This window comes from Vanacampus margaritifer, chromosome 4, assembly GCF_051991255.1.
Source record: "Vanacampus margaritifer isolate UIUO_Vmar chromosome 4, RoL_Vmar_1.0, whole genome shotgun sequence".
In the NCBI taxonomy this organism is placed as follows: domain Eukaryota; kingdom Metazoa; phylum Chordata; class Actinopteri; order Syngnathiformes; family Syngnathidae; genus Vanacampus; species Vanacampus margaritifer.
Window position 1 is genome coordinate 2669999 of NC_135435.1, and position 19569 is coordinate 2689567.

Sequence of the window (19569 nt, forward strand, 5' to 3'; positions counted from 1 at the left end):
AAATAATTTTAAATACCATTTTTTTTGTATCTTATTGATTTCTTGAAATGTACTGTTCACATGAATTTAAAAGTATTTTCTTACATTTATAAAATACTTGACTTATTGCACTTTAAGACAATTCAGATTTTTTTTAAATTTATATTTACAATTATTGAATTAAAACTATGAAAACATTTTCATCTCATCCATGTTTGTGTAACACTTAAGGGATTATAACGCGATATTTTCATTAATAAATAAATAAATAATTTAACCAGTTAATGCCGCTGCAAAATTTAATTTGGAATTTAATGTTTGTGGAATTTTTTTTAAGATTTTTTTTAAGAATTGATGTTCCATAATTAATCAATATCGGATTGAACTGGAGTGAATCGAATTGAATCGTAAGAAAAATCAAAATCAAATCGAACTGAACCCTTGTGAATTGAAATTGAATCGATTGAGGAAATTTGAATCCATACACAGCCCTAGTAGTTTATTAAATACGTAGGTATTGTTGTTTATTAGTGATGAGCGAGTACCGATCGGTGCTAATACTAGCCTTATTTTAAGGTATCGGTACTCTTGACTGTGGCTAATACCAGTAAATGCGATCAGGAACTAGAAATTAGACATTTTTAGGAATATAAAATTGCAGAAATTCAAACAGTATCTGCTTCTCCCTCTGGTCGCTGAATCGGTGAAGGCTCGTGTCTGTGGATCTCACTCTGCTTCATCTATCCTTCCTTCCTTTCTTCAGTCCTTCCTTTGGTCTCTTGAGGTCTCCCTAATTTGTTGGAATTTAGATGTTTCTGGGGTTGGTGAAAGATTCTGGTTTGTAACCCTGTGGGTAGTAGCTGGTGTCTGGTCGGTGCTGGATTTCAATTTTCTTTCTTTTCTTTGATCCCTCCTCGGGTATCCTGACAACTTCACGACTCTAGCGGGATTCTGAAGTATTTGGTTTAGGTAAAGGGTATGGGATTTTTAATAGGTTTCAGGTGAATTAATGATCACAAACTCACACGCACACACACACACACATACACACACGCACACACACACACACACACACACACAAAAAAAAGAGAGAGAGAGAGCAATGATGATGATATGTTGAATCGGTAAGATTACCGAATGAACAATACTGAGCTCTCTCAAAACAAAAGACGAAAAAAAAGAAGGAATATAAAATTGCCATTAATGTTGAGCAATGTTAAGGGAAAATACTATATTTGGATATATAGGTCAATTTTTTGTTTGAGGTGAGGATTTCTTTATGAACTAGTGGTATCGGTATTTGGTATCGGTGACTACTCAAGAGTTGAGTATTGGTATCAATCAGAAAAAAAAAGTAGTATCGAACATTCCTATATTTTATAGACATTCACCAATATATACAGATCTCTGGTCATATATAATACTGGAGCTGTTTTAAATTGACATAAAACTGCAAAATAGTAATTGCTGAAAGAAAGCGTATACGTACTGCAATATTTTTTTACTTGTGTAACTGCTGATGCTGTATTAATAAAATAACACAAATGAAAGTGTCAAGTCATTAGCCTTTCATAGACATTTCTGTCACATTTCCAGTCTGTCGACTTTAATATATAAACAAACAAAATTATCAAAGAAAGAAAAATATGATAATATACTGAAAAACCTAAATAAAAGGACATTTTAATCAACACTAACTACTGTAAACGTTTGTCAAATATTGACACGTCTTGACTCACATTATTTTAGCCGCCTAATGAATATCATGCCTGCTGTTTTTCCCCCCCTTGGGGTTAAGAAGAAACTCCTTCCCAGAAATTATTTTATTAAAAACAACACAAGATACCTTAATGGATCCAGCACCAGAAATCAGTTGTCAGTGTAACGTGTACGGCTCTTTCAACTTTTTAAAGCAATATCTTTCAATTCATAATTTCATTCACATCTTGAGTACTGGTTCCCTTGCCTGATGCCTGTGCAGTTTCCACTCAGTGACAGTAATAATAATAATAATAATAATAATAATAATAATAATAATAATAATAATAATAATAATAATAATAATAATAATGGATCAGATTTATATAGCGATTTTTTTGGACACTCAAAGACGCTTCACAATGGATACATTATTCATGCGCTCACACATTCGCACTCTGGTGGCAGTAAGCGACCCTGGCCCTGGACAGTATGAATGGAATGGTGTGATAGTCAGGTGCTGTCTCCGAATACAGCCCGTTACTGAGTGGCAACCAATCCAGGGTGTGCAACACCTTTTGCCTGAAGTCAGATGATATAGGCTTCAGCTTCCCACAGAGCTGAACAAAGTAAGTGGTGTAAAAAAATGGAATGAATGGAATGATGGCTGCATGGATGGGTGGATTATCTTAAAAAATTGTGTTTGTGATATGTTTTGAAATGTACAGAAGAGGATTAGGGCAAGTGAAGAGGGGTAAAAAAGTGTTGGTAGGATTCTCACTTTATTCTCAGAATTCTGACTTTAAAATCAGAAATCTGAGAGTAAATCATTTAATATAAATAAAATATATTAAACATAAATAATATTGTCAGAAGTCACAAGAGTAAAGCATTTAATAAATGTTTGCGTATGACATTTAGAATATTTGTTCATGTCAAAATATTGTCATTTTTTCCCCATTTTAAATTATTCAAGTAATTCATTGATTAGAAAAAGAGGAGGATGAGTGTGTGCAGTAGATCAAAAAATGTTAAAGACATCCTCATAACATCCATCCATCCATTTTCTTGACCGCTTTTCCTCACAAGGGTCGCGGGGGTGCTGGAGCCTATCCCAGCTGGCTTCGGGCAGTAGGCGGGGTACACCCTGAACTGGTTGCCAGCCAATCACAGGGCACACAGAGACGAACAACCATACTTACAATCACACCTATGGACAATTTGGAGTGTTCAATTAGCCTGCCATGCAAGTCTTTGGGACGTGGGAGGAAACCGGAGTACCCGGAGGAAACCCACGCAAGCACGGGGAGAACATGCAAACTCCACCCAGGAAGGCCGAAACCCGGACTCGAGCTCACGTCCTCTGCACTGGGAGGCGGACGTGCTAACCAGTCATCCACTGTGCCGCCTCCTCATAACATTAAATGTCAAAATAATCAAAACATAACCGGTGCTCTTCAAATTTGGCGGGGGAAAAATAAAGATAAAAAAAGCATTTCTTATTAAGTGATTAATCGTGATTTTGACTTTAAAGTAAATGCTTTATTCTCAGAATTCTGAGAATATTATTTATTTTATATATATTCTATGTATTTATTTTATACTATTTATTCTGAGAATAAGGTCAGAATCCTACCAACCTTTTTTTACCTATTCACTGGCCTTAATCCTCTTCCGTAGAAATGCAAGGTGTTTTTATAGTGTACTTGTTATATTTGCAATAGTGTTTATTTCAGTGTAATTATTTTGAGATCGGAAACAGGCAATAAGTGCAGTAGAAGAGGGTCAAACTGTCACTGCCTGTACTGCAGTGGGAACGACTAGATCCAGCCAAGTCACGAGCTGACCCACGGCTGAGCGGAGTGGACGGAACGGGGGTTTCCCAGACAAGTGTGATTGCGATACACTTTTTTTTTTTTTTTTAGCCATGTGCCTTTCTGCTCTTTTCTTTCACCACCTTAGCCTTTTAAAGTATTTCAGATGGAGGAGCCTCAAAGTGAGTCAGCTTTATTTTATTGTTCCAAGGTTCCTTGTTCGTCCCATGGTGATGGCAGAAGAGCAAGACCAGAAGGGGCGACTTTGGGTAGTGGAAAACCCTTCGCTTTCAGAAAAAAATACGCCATCAGCGTATTTGAAGCAGAAAAGCTCCTTAGCTCCCTAGGTCAAAACAGGTCTGCTTCTGTCATTATTTTTTGCCACTTGACATGACATTGTGCAATGATCCCCACATATATTTATTTATTTTTACACAAGAACCACATTAACAGAGCAAGTCAAGTCAAGGGGGAAGCCACTTTTAGCGGCAATATATTAAATCACTGGACCCGACAGGAGCACATTGTGTGGCCATATTTGACAGTTACCTCCTTTTTGAAAACATCAATTGAGATGAAAGGAGACTTTTAAGGTATTTCCATGTTTGTCACGTAAAGTTCGTTATATGTTTATGTAGCAGAATATTTAAAAATGTATTGACTGTTTTCATATGGTTCTAAGCTCCCACTAGGCATTGGCCGTTATTACATTCTGAATTAACAAATACAAACAAATATCGCTCTGTCATGGTACTAAAATGTGTGTTCCAATACCATTTTTGGGCCCCAAATCACAGCGCAACTGTTTTCTGAAGCTGAGCTCTGATTGGTTGTTACCTGAGACCTGAGCGACCGTGATGTCATTTTCACTCGCCAGCAAGTGGTAAATGGTAAATGAGTGCCTTTTGATATTGATAAAAACTGCTGGATTTTGCTGCTTAAAGTCCTTCTCACACGCCCAGTGTGAAAGGTTGCGCTGCCGTGCGGAAAGTCGACGTCACCACAGTGGCGCCAGCATGCCCATATTTGGAAGTGCTGAATTGACACCCCACTAGGAAAGTAAACACCGATGAGTATTGTCATTGGTTCTGACAAGAAGTAGTCCGCATATTCACAAGCTATATTGTGTATTGTGTATATTGGCCGACTGTGTTTCGATGGTTTTGACCCAGTGTAGTAGCCAATAAAGTAACGGCCCATAACGTGATAACAATAACGTAATAACAATCCTGGACCTATAACGAAATAATTTTTGGCCAGTAACGTAATAACTTTCTACGTAATTGGATGGTCATTACGTTATTGGCCTTTTTTTCCTTTTTTTTTTAACCAGGCCAAGAATGTAATAACCACCCAATTATGTAATAAATAAATTGTTACATAAATAAATAATATTACAATTATGTAAAAAATTACAGAAGTAACTTATTACATAAATGGGTGGTTATTACATTATTGGCCAAAAAGTATTACGTTATAGGTTTATTATTTTTATGACGTTATTGGTAAGTTATTATGTTATGGGCCTATTATATTTGAAAAAAGGTCAAATTTATTATGTTAACTCATTCACTCTCAGCCATTTTCACTTAAGCAACCAACTGATTTTGCAAGGCTCACAGAATATTGTGTTCTATTGCTATAAAAACATGAAACCTTCCAAAAGAAAGATTAGAGTCTCTTCTTACTTCGGGAAAAGAGTATATTTGTATCTGTTTCCGTTTTGCAGCAATTGGCATTAGAATATAGCTAAATTTCATAATTATTTACAAACCTGGGCAAAAGAGCTTGTTGCAACATGGCCCTGACTGTTCTCTTATACTCTTCTGCCACCTGCGTGCCGTTTTTTGTAATAACTACTGAAGAGAAAAAAAACATGGTTTGATATGTCCTCATGAAACCTCTTATATAAGGATATGTTGTTGTCCTGAACTGTTGTACGAATCCAGGTGCCCAACAATTTGTAAATAAAGGGCGGGATCAGCCTGGGAACTCTTCCTTGTTTATACTACCGTTTTCCCTGCTTTGCAAAACATGCTTTCGAAAGTGTCTGAGAAAGGGCTTGGCTAGCCCGGTTTCCCACGCTAACGGATAAAAGACGGAGCGGCGCACGGTCCGGACAGAGTCAGCTGCGGAACACGTACAATTGCCCAGCCGTTTTGCAGCTCGTTCTACCCGGACCGTGGGCTCTCCGGTCTAGTGTCAAGGTAAGCGCTGATGAAGATCATATTATGCTGCTTAACGTTGTAGTGTATTGATTGCTGTTTGCGGGGAATAAAATATTCTAGCAAATCGAGTTGTGATTATTGCTGTTTGCGGGGAATGAAAGGTATAATCATTCTAGCACAGCGCAGGTGTTGATAACTGTTTGCGGGGGATAAAACATACGATTATCCTTGCACAGTAAAAATGTTGATTGAAATGTCCTTATGTGCGAACAGGAGAAAATAGCTTGGTATGAACAGATGATGTATTAAATATTAGATCATTACTACTTTTTGCATTATTAAATTCTGACCAGAAATAGTCCAAAGCAGTTAGTTTAACACAAATACATCTTGACAAATATATCAGCAAATGTTGAAAACATGAAATTCCGAGCACCTGTGAGTATATTTTGTGATTTTTGTCTTCCAGGGACTGGTCAACAAGACTGATCATTGCTTAATTGTTTCTAAAATAGAAAAAAACAAAATCCTACCAGTCAGGGTGTGGTCTGCCAAACTCTGCATATCTTTCAAGATGTGGTTCAAGCTGGAATTAAGGTTCTTTATCCGGCTCTGAACATCATCCTGGTCCTTCTGAACAAAGTCCAGAATCCCTCCATGTTGAATGATTGAGTTGTTTAGACCCGAAAAACATGTCCATAAGCTAGATACATGTTGGTTCAGTCCTGAAAATGGTATACAGCAGGGGATGCAGAATCACAAAACAAGACAATGAATTGTTACAAAACAAAAGAAGGTATCTTAGTTACATTAACGAGTCCATCAGCAATTTACCTTCCTTGATTTTGTGGATAGAGTCATAGACTGTGTCCAGCCTTCCACAGACTCCTTCAAGCTTGGACAACCTCTTCTCAATCCCATCGCCTGATCTCTTACAGTCTCCCATCTCTACCAGTATCGTGCTCTCAAAACGTCTGACATCTCGGTCCACCCCATCCAACCGGTCCCGACTTTCCTCAATGTGTTCTGTCACCTCTTGTTGTATTTTGTCCAGTTCAGAGATAATCTTATCCTTTGTGTTTCCTGTCAATTGTTAGAGTATTAGAGGGTCACAACACGTTTTGTGAATGAATGCACGCAGAGTCAGTTTGACTAAACTGAGCTCACCCAGGTCAGTGATGACGCTGCCATGTTTCTGTACAGTGTGTTCAAGACCCTTGAGGGTGTCGTTGATAGAGCTTAAGGTCAGAATGACCTCAGACAATTCACCCTGCAGAGTCTTCATCTGGTTGTTGTTCATGGAGCCGCCAATAACACTGTGACCATCTAAAGGCCGCTCAGCATCCAAACGGGGTCCATCTCCCCTGGTACCTCCATTTGCACCAGTTGAACCCGTGCTACCAGAACCTCCACCTAAACAGTGAAGAAGCTGATTACTAAAGGTCCCATAGTATGAAAATGTACTTTAATGGGGTTTTCTATCAACAATATGCATACATAATATGCTTGTCTACAATCCAACCAGGTATGAAAAAAGTCCTTCTGTGATTTCTTTAGCTTTCTCCTCCTTTCTAAAATGTGTGCTTCAAACGGGCAGAATAAACTTCAGTGACTTAGTGAGGGTCAACAAGAAACGGAAGTGCACTCGACCCCGCTCCCTCGGGTTAGTGGCACCGCCTCTGCTAAAGGTTTGTCACACCCACAGAAATTTGAGACGCTGGCTTCCCCTTTTTTTTTTTCTTGCTCACATTTGCTCCGGGAAACAGCGAGCAGAAAGAAAGGGTTGCTTTTGAAGGACGTGTACCGACAAAATTTCTCGAAGGACTGTTTTGTTAATGAAAGCCTGTTCAGAGCTGCATTTGTAACTCGTTTAAAAATCAGTCCCAACGGTGTGTGACACGACTACAAACGTGAAATATGTAAGTTTAACCTTTTATTTTGTTTTAGCCTTCCTTCCAATACTTTCAATTAGAGCTATCACACCTTCTACCATATAACTGGTGTATTTTTAGCGCCTAAAGAGGAAAGCTACATTTGTCGTTTGGTTACAAGAGGTCAGATATGATAAAGCAGACGGTAGTTGGATTAATACTTAAGCGGTCGCGTATTGTTGGCCAAGATACAATCCGCAGTGGTTATTTTGCAGTGATTGGCAACTCGTCACCTTGTTGACATGACTTTGTGATGCTAACCGGCCGCTAAGTGGTCTCAACTAGACAGCTTGCATGTTGCGACCACGCAGTGGCCTAAATGTAACCTGGCAAAAGCCAGATTGATATTGTGATTCACTCAGAGGAGTTCTCCACAATATCAATCTGGGACTGCTCCGCGTTGATTTGCTCGGGAAAGGCGGGACATTCTGTACAAAACTTCGAGCTGATTAGACGATGCGGAATTGTGCGCGTTTGTTTTGACCAATCGGATGAAAATGTCGTCTTTGGTATCGTCGAAAGGGGGAAAAAGCACAAACATCTTTACCAGCTAAAAATGCACAAAGCTCCTCTCGCTGTTGAACAGTCAACAAGGAAACAGTGAGTAATTCTGCAAGAACATAATTAATTGCAGCGTCCATTCGTCCATGTTAGGTTTATTTATTTTCCCCGGTGTCGGCGCTGGTTTCCTGGTTTCGTCACAGCTTAGCTGCATATCACGCCCCCAAACACAATATCGCTCTGTGATTGTGGGTCGTGGAAATCAACGGGCTTAGTACAAGATGTATTCTCAGGAGTTTGTGAACTCACAAATACTGCGAGAATACATCTTGCAGAGCAAGGTTAGCCTGAATGTGCACATTTGTGTTATTCATAACCCCTTGTAAATGTATACAAGCATTCACGGCAAATCAGAGACATTTATGGTAAAATAACGCTCACAGGAGTGTTGCCGGTTATGGTAAAATAACCACTGCCTAAACAATCGCAAACTAACGCTACAACATAGTCTCTGTAGTAACGTTATTCTACTTTTTTGTACGGTAAAACAATATGCCACTTTTCCACTTATTAAAATAGTTCTGAAATGTGTAAAAGACATGTGTGTCTGGCTCAAATTGGTATGGTTGTACCACACTGCATCTGCTCGCCATGGCTGAGTCGTTGCTCATTCACAACATTAGTACATGGCTACTGGAGTCGAAGCCACAGCCCCTTCGAGTGAGAAGGGTATTGCCTGGGCGTGTCCTGGTGCCGCTAATTACATTAAAGTGACACGCCTCTAAAACAGGCAGTTTTGAACAGAGCGTTTTTATGCTGATTTAGGGACTGCAAAAATATTAGATTGAAAGTAAATTTTAACAAATACATGTCACAGACATGTCTTTTGCACATTTTAGAACTATTTTAGTATGTGGAAAAGTTTAATATGAGACCTCTAAAAGCCTGGTTCACATGGGAAGATTTTTAAAATTTGTCGGCCAACTTCCAAACTGCGAGAGACCCCACGTGACGAGGAAAAATCACGGGAGTAACAGTGTTCAACGTACAGAATGTGGTGTGCAGCCACACGACACAATCAACACATCACACACAAACCAATTTCATTCATGTGTGTTCCCTGGTTAGACGACAAATCTCGCAAAACCTCTCGAGATTAAACATCAGAGTAAACAAACATGGAGGACCAGTCGCGATGTGTTTTTAGCAGAAAAACAGCAGTCGTGTTTTTAGCAGAAAAAAAGTGACATAAAAGGAAAAGCCATTGTTTTAAAAGAGTGTAAACAGCACAAGTATAGACTTTCTGTTGCACCGTGACTGTTTTGATTTTGGATTCCCACCACCTTCCTTGCCGCCTCGCTTTCTGATTAGCTGCACGTCACCGTCAACCGGTTGCGGGCTCATTTGTTCTCAGGGTATACCACACACGGTGAGAAGTTAGGCCAAAACAATCCAACATGTTGAATATTCGTGATTTGAGATCGGAGCAGCCCAAACGACCTTCCGAGCGGCCGAGATCGGTCTGAACACACCACACATGGCAGGATTATCTGTTATGATGATCTTTTGGATATTGGCATGTCCTTACAATTATCGTGAGGGGCGATTCGGGCCTAAAATCTGGCTAATTCTCCTGCCATGTAAACCCGGCTTAAGGAAGAAAAACATTTTTCTTCCTCCTGTTCTTACAATACATGCATTGCAAAAGTTTCCATCAAATCAAACCTTATAAATGACCTTATGTTACCTGAAACCTCATCATTGCACTGATGATTTACTACAAAGCAACACTGCAACAAGCTGTGCTGATTAAGAAAAAGGGGCACACTTAGGGCCTCATTTTAGTGTCCAGCACAAACCACAGTCACAGTGCGCATGAGTGTAGTTTTCCTTATGTTGGTATTTTCTTAGACTTTGCGCAGTTAGAATTGGGCATAACAGGGCCTTTGTGCCATTGTGCATCTTTGAGGAACGGAACGAAACCTTTTCCTGATCACTAGTTGCAGCTCATCTCTCATTTGCATTAAAACCGGGGCCTTGCATGACATTGTCAGGTAAATTGCAAGATGTCCCCTTTTAAGGGATGATTATGTTGGCCGTGCAATTGAAGACCGCATTGCACCCACGACTAAGCGTCCTTGTTTAACCGATGTGATTCAGAGAGATTGACCCACATTCTTGTCATATTTTTTTAATGAAATAGATTACATCTACCACACCCATCCACGGACGAGTGGACGAGCCCGTGCCTCCATGAAATCCACCAAAATTATGTTACGCCTCCTTGCGCTGCCATTTACACCTGCTTTTACAAAGTCTAAAATCTAGTTAGTTTTTGCCACCAAATTTACAGATACAGGGCAGGTAGCCCGGTGCGCCCAGGGAGCATAGCGCGTCTATCAAATTCCCAAACACGCTCTGGCACGAAAATAGAGATGGTTGCATGCATATAGTTGACATCGAAAAAAAAATTGCTGGCTTTTGTCTTGTCAACTATATTTCGGCCATATTTAGTATTCAAAGTTCTGAAATGTAGAACAAATTTTCTTGTTGGCGTGAGCTGACAACTATTTGCTGCATATCTGCGGATCATAGGACTTAAATAGACTTAAAAACTATTTCCATCAGTGATGCCAGAAAAGTACTGCACATCCAGTCAGAGTTCATCTCAGCATTTACAGATTTTTTAGTGTATTCCTACTGCATTACCTTGTAATTTGAGTAATTTCTTAGTTCCATCACAGAATGAAAAGTATAGAGCCATTTTTTGTCAACACATTTTACATTACATTACAGCTTACATTTATTGGTGCAACGTGTGACATCCTCTCGCAGAAGACGAACTTCATCCTGCAAGTGAGAGCATATCTGATTACAGGCACCCCCGGAGTCCACACTCAGCTGAAGTCGGTTGATGTGGTTCTGCAGTCGGCCCAGAGCATCCCTGGAATGATTCCGCATCTTGCGCAACTCATCCTCCACTGTCCCACAGATTTCGCAGTCTTGCCCTAGCAACTCCACCTCAGTCACAATGCGGTTGAAGTGTTCACCGTGGTCACCGGTCAAAGCCTTGATCTTACGGATGTCATGGCTCAGGTCCACTACCTAAGTGATGAACATTTACATGTTAATATTCACGTTAGAAATCTTCTGCATGCATGTGTTTTTGTGATAGTGGTTTACAAGAAGATCTGAGGTTTACCCTTATCACATTTTTTACAGAAGTCTTAAAATTGAACACAAGTGGGGTTACATTGAAGCAGAACCCAAGTTTCAGAATTGAGTCGTGCAGCTATAGGTAGTATTCACATGACGTAATTTGCCCCACATTGTGTGCTGTTCACGGGTCCATGGAATGTCGAATGGGAATGGACAAAGAAGTGCCCAGAATTGCAAAGATAAATCAACAGGATTTCCATCCGACGAAGTCTACCAAAATGTGTTCCGACCATTTTGATTAAAGTAAGTGTCATTGTAAGATGGTAAAAATGCTTTTACCATAATGCAATCATGATATATGTGAGCCGCTAGCCGTGGCTTGCTCTGGCAAAAAATAGATTTGGTGGTCAAGATATTTGTTTTGACATCTCTTCAAATACCCTCCTTATGGTCTCTTATTTTCCTTTCCCAGCAGCCTAAAAGTTAAAATTGTTGTTAAAGTGTATGAAAATAAGTGATGAAATCAACAATGTTGTTTTTGTTGTAACATGCTAGCATTAGTAGATAGCGCGGTCGAGAAACTAGCTAACTTGGTTTAAACATAACCCGAGATTCTTCACCTCAAATTCACAAATAATAAATGCACATAGCCACCAATAAAAGCAGAAAGTACAGAAGACACAATAATGTCTGTGTTTTGGGAAACATCGTACCTCTGAACATACAGTACGTGTTGTAGTCCGGTCGGGGCAGTACCATCGGCTAATGCAATCCAATCGATTCTACTAATCAAACGTTTCAACGTGTACCACTGCAAGGAGTGTTGAGCTAAACCTTCCACATACGTCTTGCTTACACAAGTAACGTTAGAGGAAGATGGGGGTGACATTAAACAATAAGAAAAGAACATTTGGTGTAAACACAATAGAAACACAGCTGAGTCCGCTGGAAAGTTGACCCACCATGAGGGGCGGACTCGCGATCCTGTGACATCCGTGAATACTATCTGTAAATGGAACACTGGCAACAATTGCATTTTGTTTTGGCAATTGGCATGTTGTTACTGCGATAAATGCTGACAGTCATTGATATGATCTCAAATGGTCAGGGTTGGGGAATCCAGGTCCAGAAAGTAAAAACCCTGCCACGGATTGGCTTTAGCCACAGGTGCTTCTTCTTAACTGGCAGGTAAACAAGCTCAAAGAAGCACCTGTTGAGTAGAAGCACCTGTGGCTAAAGCCAAACTGTTTCAGGGTTTGTTCTCTTTGGACCTGGATTCCCCAACCCTGCAAATGATCATACGATAAGGTTAAATTGTTAAAAATGTAGACTTGATTACCTTATCATTAAGAGAATCTCCAGATACGGACAGGTCTTTGAGTTTTGTGTTAAAATGTCTAATTTGATCCTCATTTGCAATCACTCTCCACTCGAGTGATTTCCTTGTTGAATTATCTTTTTCTCCTCCTGTTGCCGGTAATCCTCCTCCTCCCACAGTCCCACTTACAACATCTACACCGGTGCCACCACTGCTTCCACCAATGCTACCTTGACTTCCATCAGTGGCAGCTCTTCCACCATTAGTACTACCTCTGGCCCCAACAGTGTCACTGACACCACCAGCAGTGTCACCGCGGCCTCCGCCATTGATAGTCGTCCCCCCTCCTCTTCTTCCTGTCATGCTCCTGCAGCCGCAGTCCTCCAGCTTCCTGTTCAAGAGGGAGGTTCTGTTTTCAAACGTTGATAGTGTCTTGTCATGTTCATTCACCCTTTGCTTCACAAGTCCCACATCCAGCTCCACATCTGTAATCCTGAAGGCCTGATCATCAAAGCGATCCAGCAATACAGTCCGAAGGTCACCAAGTTCTCTGTGGAAATAATCCTTTAAATCATTTTCCAAATATGCACAGCTTTGTTCAGTTTTCTCCATAGTCCCATTGATTCGGCGTTCCAAATCCTTCAGTCGATTATCTAGTTTATCCTCAGTTAGTACTGCATCGCCACTACTACCTCCTCTTCTTCCACCTTCAGCACCAATCGCCCCTCCTCTGAAGCCTCCATCCTTATTACTGCTGCCACTTCCTCCCGTAAGCACATTGTTCAGGCGGTTGTGCAGGACATCAAAGTTCTCTGATGCTGAACTGATTTTACGCTCAGCATCTGTGACGCGGTTTCGGAGGTCATTGATGGTGTCACAGCATCTCTTTGAGCTCACTGCTTCCCGCCGCAATCCGTCCATTCCCTGTTGATAACGAACATCCATTGCATTCAGCTGCTTCTCCAAGGCCCAAATTCTATCCTGGTCTTCCTGCTGCTGCCTGTGCAAGTCCTTCACACCAGCCTAAAAAACATCCAAATGTAAATGCATTTTTCTGTGACAAGCAGTTGTCATGTTTCAGTTCTGTGGGGGGTTGTTTTTTGTTTTTTATGGGTGTTCTTGTTTATGTCTGTGGTTGGTGTTTTTTGTCTTGTGTTCCTGGTTTCTTTTCCCTTGTCTCGTTATGTCTAACCAAGTCTCCAGGTGTGTCTCATTAGTGTTGGTGTATTTAGTCTGTTGTGTTTGTCCAGTCGGTGTGGCTCCATTGCCTATGCTATGTGTGGAAGTTCGTGTGTCAAATCTTCGTCACAGCCAAGTAGCCATTGTCACAGCTAAGTAGTCGTCTTCATCACAGCTAAGTAGCCATTGTCACCGCCAAGTAGCCATTGTCACCGCCAAGTAGCCTTTGTCACCGCCAAGTAGCCTTTGTCACCGCCAAGTAGCCTTTGTCACCGCCAAGTAGCCTTAGTCACCGCCAAGTAGCCTTCGTCACCGCCAAGTAGCCTTCGTCACCGCCAAGTAGCCTTCGTCACCGCCAAGTAGCCTTCGTCACCGCCAAGTCATTGCCACAGCCAAGTCAGCGCCACAGCCAAGTCAAGTTCCACCATTACAGCGGTGTGATGATTAAGTCAGAGAAGACTAATAGCCTACCTGACAGGAGGAACATGACAGTGAAACCCTTCTCTCAAGCTCCTCAAGGATCTCCTCCTTCAGTGAATTTAGACTTTTTCCACTCAAACTTCCTCCAGGAAGCCTTCCTTCCAGATCATTTCCTTTTCCATTTACCAGATGATTGTTGATGCTTACAAGGGTTTTATCATGAGCCTAACACAAAAGAACAACAATTAGCAAAATGTTCGCTTTCTTTTAACAGCAAAATAATGAAGAAAGAATGAATAAAGCAATGAAAACAAATTACAACCAGAGCTACTGCAAATAAAGACCTGTTATTTTGCTGCTCTTAAATGGGTGGGGTGTGGCTGGTATTAACTCATTCAAACCCCAAAACTTATAAATTAGTTTTTTAATACTTTGTCCTTCACCAAAAACATATTTCGAAGTTATGTTTTTAAATGCTAGAACATACAGAAGGCTTTGATGCAGCTTCTGTCCTAAAAAGGTCGCTTATAGCAATGGTAGATATTACAAAAAAATGGCCAGCAGGTGGCAGAAGAGTATAAGGGATCAGCCAGGGCCATGTTGCAACAAGCTCTTTTTGCCAGTGTTTTCAACAGGTTTGTAAAGAATGATGATACTTAGCTATATTCTAATTTCTGTAAAACGGAAACAGATAAAAATATACTTTTTTTCTGATATAAGAAAAGACTCAAATTTTTCTTTTGGTATTTTCCATGTTTTTATAGCAATAGAACACAATATTCTGTGGGCCTTGCAAAATCAGTCAAAATCCACTAAAACAGCCCGGAGCGTAGGGGGTTGCTTCAGTGAAAATGGCTGGGAGTGAACAAATTGATCATTGAACTGGTTTAGTTAAAATAAAATAAAAAGGAATCTTGGAAGCTCTCCATTGTTGCTGCTCACTACACACTGCGTTGGAAATGCAACGTGACCAAGATCTCCCATTCCAACTGTACTGTGTTCAATTAAAAGGTAGTTACTGTGGCACTGGTATTCATAACAGCAGTAGTAGGAGTAATAATGACAAATCTGGTACCAACCTGTGTGCGATTGTCAAGCTGATCCAGTTTGGTCTGAATGCTGTGGATTGTCTCTTTAATCTCTGGTTGAGCTGCATCAGCAGGATGTCTTGGTCCGGAGGCTATACCATCGCTGCCGTTAAGACCAGGTTTGTCAGCACCTCCCCGGAAGTGCTCGTTCATAGAGGTAATGGTAGATTGCAAGTTCTCAATAGTCTTAGTCAGTGTGTGAATCTTTTCCTCCAGCTGCCTCATCTTTTCATTATCGACCTTTACTGCAGAAGAAAGAAACAACAACTTCAGTGTTCACATGACACCAGAGACATGCCAAGAAAACAGAATTGGACACAAAAAAAAAGAAAGGCACTAAAGATAAGTTTCAAGTTTACTGAGTTTTCAAGTTTACTGAGTTTTACTAATATGTTTCAATGTCTCTGTTATTCAAACATGGTTTCCTCGTGTGTCCTATTAAATGTGGTTCCTGTGGTTGCATAATTGTGGTAGTAAAAATGAGAACGGATTTACCACTGTGTCCTCCATTCTGTCCAAGGCCAGTGTTGGTGCCTCCTTGTCCGGTGCTCATCCCACTTCCACCATGTCCTGGCTGGAGTTGAGGCCTTGAGTTAGTGCTTCCTGTCCCACCAACTGGACCATGGCTACAATCCTCGCCACTGTAACCCTGGCAACACTTCCATTCCATCTGTGTCACCATTTTATAGGCTACTTTGTACCTAGGCCTCATGTAGGTACGATAGCTGTAAAGGCATATAAGAAAAATGAAAATGTGGTAATCATCATTCTAACGAATCAGAACGGAACAGTCATTAGCTGCTGCCACATCACAAAATGTTCCTGCTTAATTTCCACAATGAAACTATACACACCTGATTTGGCTGTGTGGTGTTCTCCCAATTAGTACGTGGCTCCATTGACCAATGCAAATAGGGCTGCAACTAACAATTATTTTGATAATCGATTTATCTCTCAATTGTTTTATCGATTAATCAATTAATTGGATTTAAAAACATATCTTTTTGTGACAGCACAAAAAATGATTTGAGCATGATTTTTTGGGGATGATTTTTTTACTGGTTTGGTCTGTAATGTCACAAAATTGGCAAAAATATTGATCATTGCTTTCCAAAGTTGAAGCAGCCATTTTTTTAAATGTCAAATTGATTCAACACAATGAAAATAATTCTGAGGATTTAAACAGTTAAAGGTCTCTAAACGATTAACCGATCAAAAATAATTATCTATTAATTTGATTAGCGAGTCGTTGTCGATTAATCGTTGCATGCACCTCTAAATCCAAACAGTTCAAGGCAAGAAATGCCAGGTCTTGTAGATTGGTATTTTCCAAGCTTGTATAATTTCGGGGAAAAAAGGGCCAATTATGTACAGTAAAATATTAATTCCAATCTCAAACTGTTAATGATATAAAAGTTGTATTCACTGTACTGACACTATTTGAAGTAACATTAACATTTCTGTCAGAGGGGTAGGAGAAATAATTATTGCGCAATGCAGATATGAACAATTCTAAATCAATTATTACATTTCATTAAATGAGTATTATATAACATAATGCATCAGAACAAAAAAAAAAGTTAATTGTGGAACCAATCCAGGGTGTAATCTGCCTTTTGCCCTAAATCATTTGGGATAGGCTCCGCCAACCTGTGACATTGAACTGAAAAAGCCATATAACAAATGGATGTGTGGCGTATCATTAGAAAAGTACATACTGTAACTAAACATGGGAACACTAGGACAACATAAAAATGAGACTCTGATTGATAACCCTTACTTATATTAATAGTGGTCAAATAAAATCTGATTATGATTGAGACATATCACTGAAGTCAGTATGATGAAACTAATACAAATAATTCTCATAAGCTTAAATATAAACACCGTTATAATGTTTTTGCTGCTAATTTAAATTCACAATTGAAACATCACAGTTTTTTTTTTGCAGTGATGAGAAACATATGTTGGAAATTACTGCATTCCTATTTATAGCATCTTTCACTTTGTAGGTGCCACTGTTTATTTATTTTTTCCTTCAGGAACTTTGTCCTTCTTCCTTCAGTGACAGACCTGACTATGACCTCAACATGTGGCTCTCTGGTTTCTTATTTTTATTCTGACGAGAGTAGAGATGCTGCAGTCCACCACAACTATGTTTGACCCGATCTCGCAGCCAATTGGGTCATCTGAAAATGGAGAGTGGCCCTTGATTGCATCAGATTGTGAGGTTGAAAAGACAACTCACGAATAGCAGAGAATTAAAACGGAAAGCAGGCCTTCAACAAGAGCAGATGTTAAAGTAATTGAGCAGTCTGTATCAGATTTTCACCACACTCATATAGACATTGACACAATGTTTTATTTAACAGTATTTTTAAACACCTAATGTAAGTCAACAGGAAGAAATAAAAATATTTAAATAATAGATTTTTGTGTGCGTGTGTTTGGGGGCGCGCTGATGAGCGTGTTTGTGTGTGTGTGGTACTCACACGACCACACGGTTGCACTGACCGCTGCCCCAGGCACAAGGATGGTAGTCTGGTTTCACATATGTCTCAACTCCATCTTCGACGACACAACTTATTGTCTTTGTTGCCACGTACGCACACCAATTCCTGGGGAACACACATTTTGAGCTCTCATTCGAGTTGTCTATTGTCACCGTGGGAGTCTCAGTAATAATAAAGGTTCACATTCCCCCAAAAATACGTGACCTATCCAAAAGCCACATACTACACTGTAAAACTTTGCTGTAAAACTGGATTTCAAATCTGTCACAGTAGTATACTGCACTTTGTTATCCACTATTTTACTGTAAACCGCAAATAAAGTAGAGCATTTTTACACTTTACTGTAAACAGTGTTGCATCATGGAAAGGAGAAAAAATATCCTGGCTGTTTTGTTTATTCATTGCAAATTATTATTTTTTTCAACTCAACTGCCGCCTGACTAAGTCCTGTTTTTTTTCTTTTTTTTAACCTAACAATGTCGGGTAGAAATTTAGAAATTACATTTAGTAGCTTCCATGGTTGAGTGGGAACATAAATGGATTATCTTAATCTTACCATTACAATTACAAAAGTTAGCAAAAATTGTACAGCCCTTTTCATTTCAATAATTTGTATATTCTTTGCTGATTTAGAATACTGACAACATAACTGTAGCTTGTGTTATTAGAGATAGACAATTTGTACATCAAATGTATTCCCTTACAGATAACCCTGTGTGAAATTGCTTTTTGCCAGGCAAACGATGAGTCAGTCACCACCTGCTGCGGGTGCTGGACAGGTAGCGTTCATCTTTGTACCTTGATTTAGCTAATTGTGAGTGTAATTTCCACAGTGGAGCGTACATAAGTATGCTGTCTATGTATGTCAGCACCCAACCTTATATGATAAAGACAGCGTTTTAATGAACCGTGCAAGAGGCTTGGCTCAGCTCTACTTTTTCTGACGAGCGCTGCTAAAGCAAATGCATAATCATTCAACATTCCAGCTTATGTCTTATTTTTATGTGATTTGATTTTTAAAGAGAAATTTTCAGTCTGTGTTGTGTGTGTGTATGTATATATATATATATGTGTGTGTGTATATATATATATATATATATATATATATATATATATATATATATATATATATTAATAGTATTTTCGTGAATGTATTGTTATTGTTGTGCATTTTATTATTTTATTTTACTAGGGTGACATTTATGATCTTTATGACTGCAGATGAAAAATAGCCTTTTGGCTAATTCTGGCATACTTACTGAAATGTTTATTAATATGTACTGTCCCTGATACAAATAAATCAATCAATATTTAGTGCATCACTAGTTGACACACGAGGAAGGGCAGGGTTACACTTAACCAGACTAAGGGAAACACACAAAGAAAAACAGAACACAAAAGATCATGACAAAAACTTAAAGGAACATGACAAAATCATCCCAGATGTCCTGAAATACAAAAACAAAGCAGTACAAAACAGGGGGAGGAGAAGGTGGCACGGAGGCAGGAACACGGCCCAGCCCGCAGAGTCACTTCAAAAGGGGTGTCTGAAAGCAAGGAAGTGCTCCATAGGACCAGTCACGAGAGCATCACAGATGGCAGACAAGAGGTGCCAGTGTGGCGTCGGAGACGCCCTCCTGGCCGGCACTGTCGGGGTCCTCTCCTCTGGTGTTGGGGACGCCCTCCTGACCATCCTCGCAAAGCAGCCGCAACAAGATCCGCGCCACCTTGCTACGGAGAGTAGAAGACGATAGCAGATCGTGCGCCGCTGGACGAGGACCAGAAGACGGCAGTAGGTTGT

The 19569-nt window shown here is 39.9% G+C and overlaps 1 protein-coding gene across 7 annotated transcripts in view; it reads right to left on the reverse strand.

Annotated features, from left to right (window-relative positions):
- emilin1b (elastin microfibril interfacer 1b) overlaps nucleotides 1–19569 on the reverse strand; it is a 68728-nt gene that overhangs the window by 14143 nt on the left and 35016 nt on the right. For 4 of the 7 annotated variants that reach the window (XM_077564259.1, XM_077564256.1, XM_077564254.1 and 1 more), the window contains exons 2-10: nucleotides 17748–17873; nucleotides 15751–15980; nucleotides 15247–15500; nucleotides 14219–14392; nucleotides 12590–13591; nucleotides 10893–11196; nucleotides 6827–7072; nucleotides 6494–6742; nucleotides 6193–6384 (exon numbers count right to left, since the gene is read on the reverse strand). In XM_077564259.1, the coding sequence (XP_077420385.1) occupies nucleotides 6193–6384; nucleotides 6494–6742; nucleotides 6827–7072; nucleotides 10893–11196; nucleotides 12590–13591; nucleotides 14219–14392; nucleotides 15247–15500; nucleotides 15751–15980; nucleotides 17748–17873 (2777 nt within the window). Of the gene's footprint in view, nucleotides 1–6192; nucleotides 6385–6493; nucleotides 6743–6826; nucleotides 7073–10892; nucleotides 11197–12589; nucleotides 13592–14218; nucleotides 14393–15246; nucleotides 15501–15750; nucleotides 15981–17747; nucleotides 17874–19569 lie in introns of those variants that run through there. The other 3 variants (XM_077564257.1, XM_077564253.1, XM_077564258.1) reach the window with 3 other exon arrangements.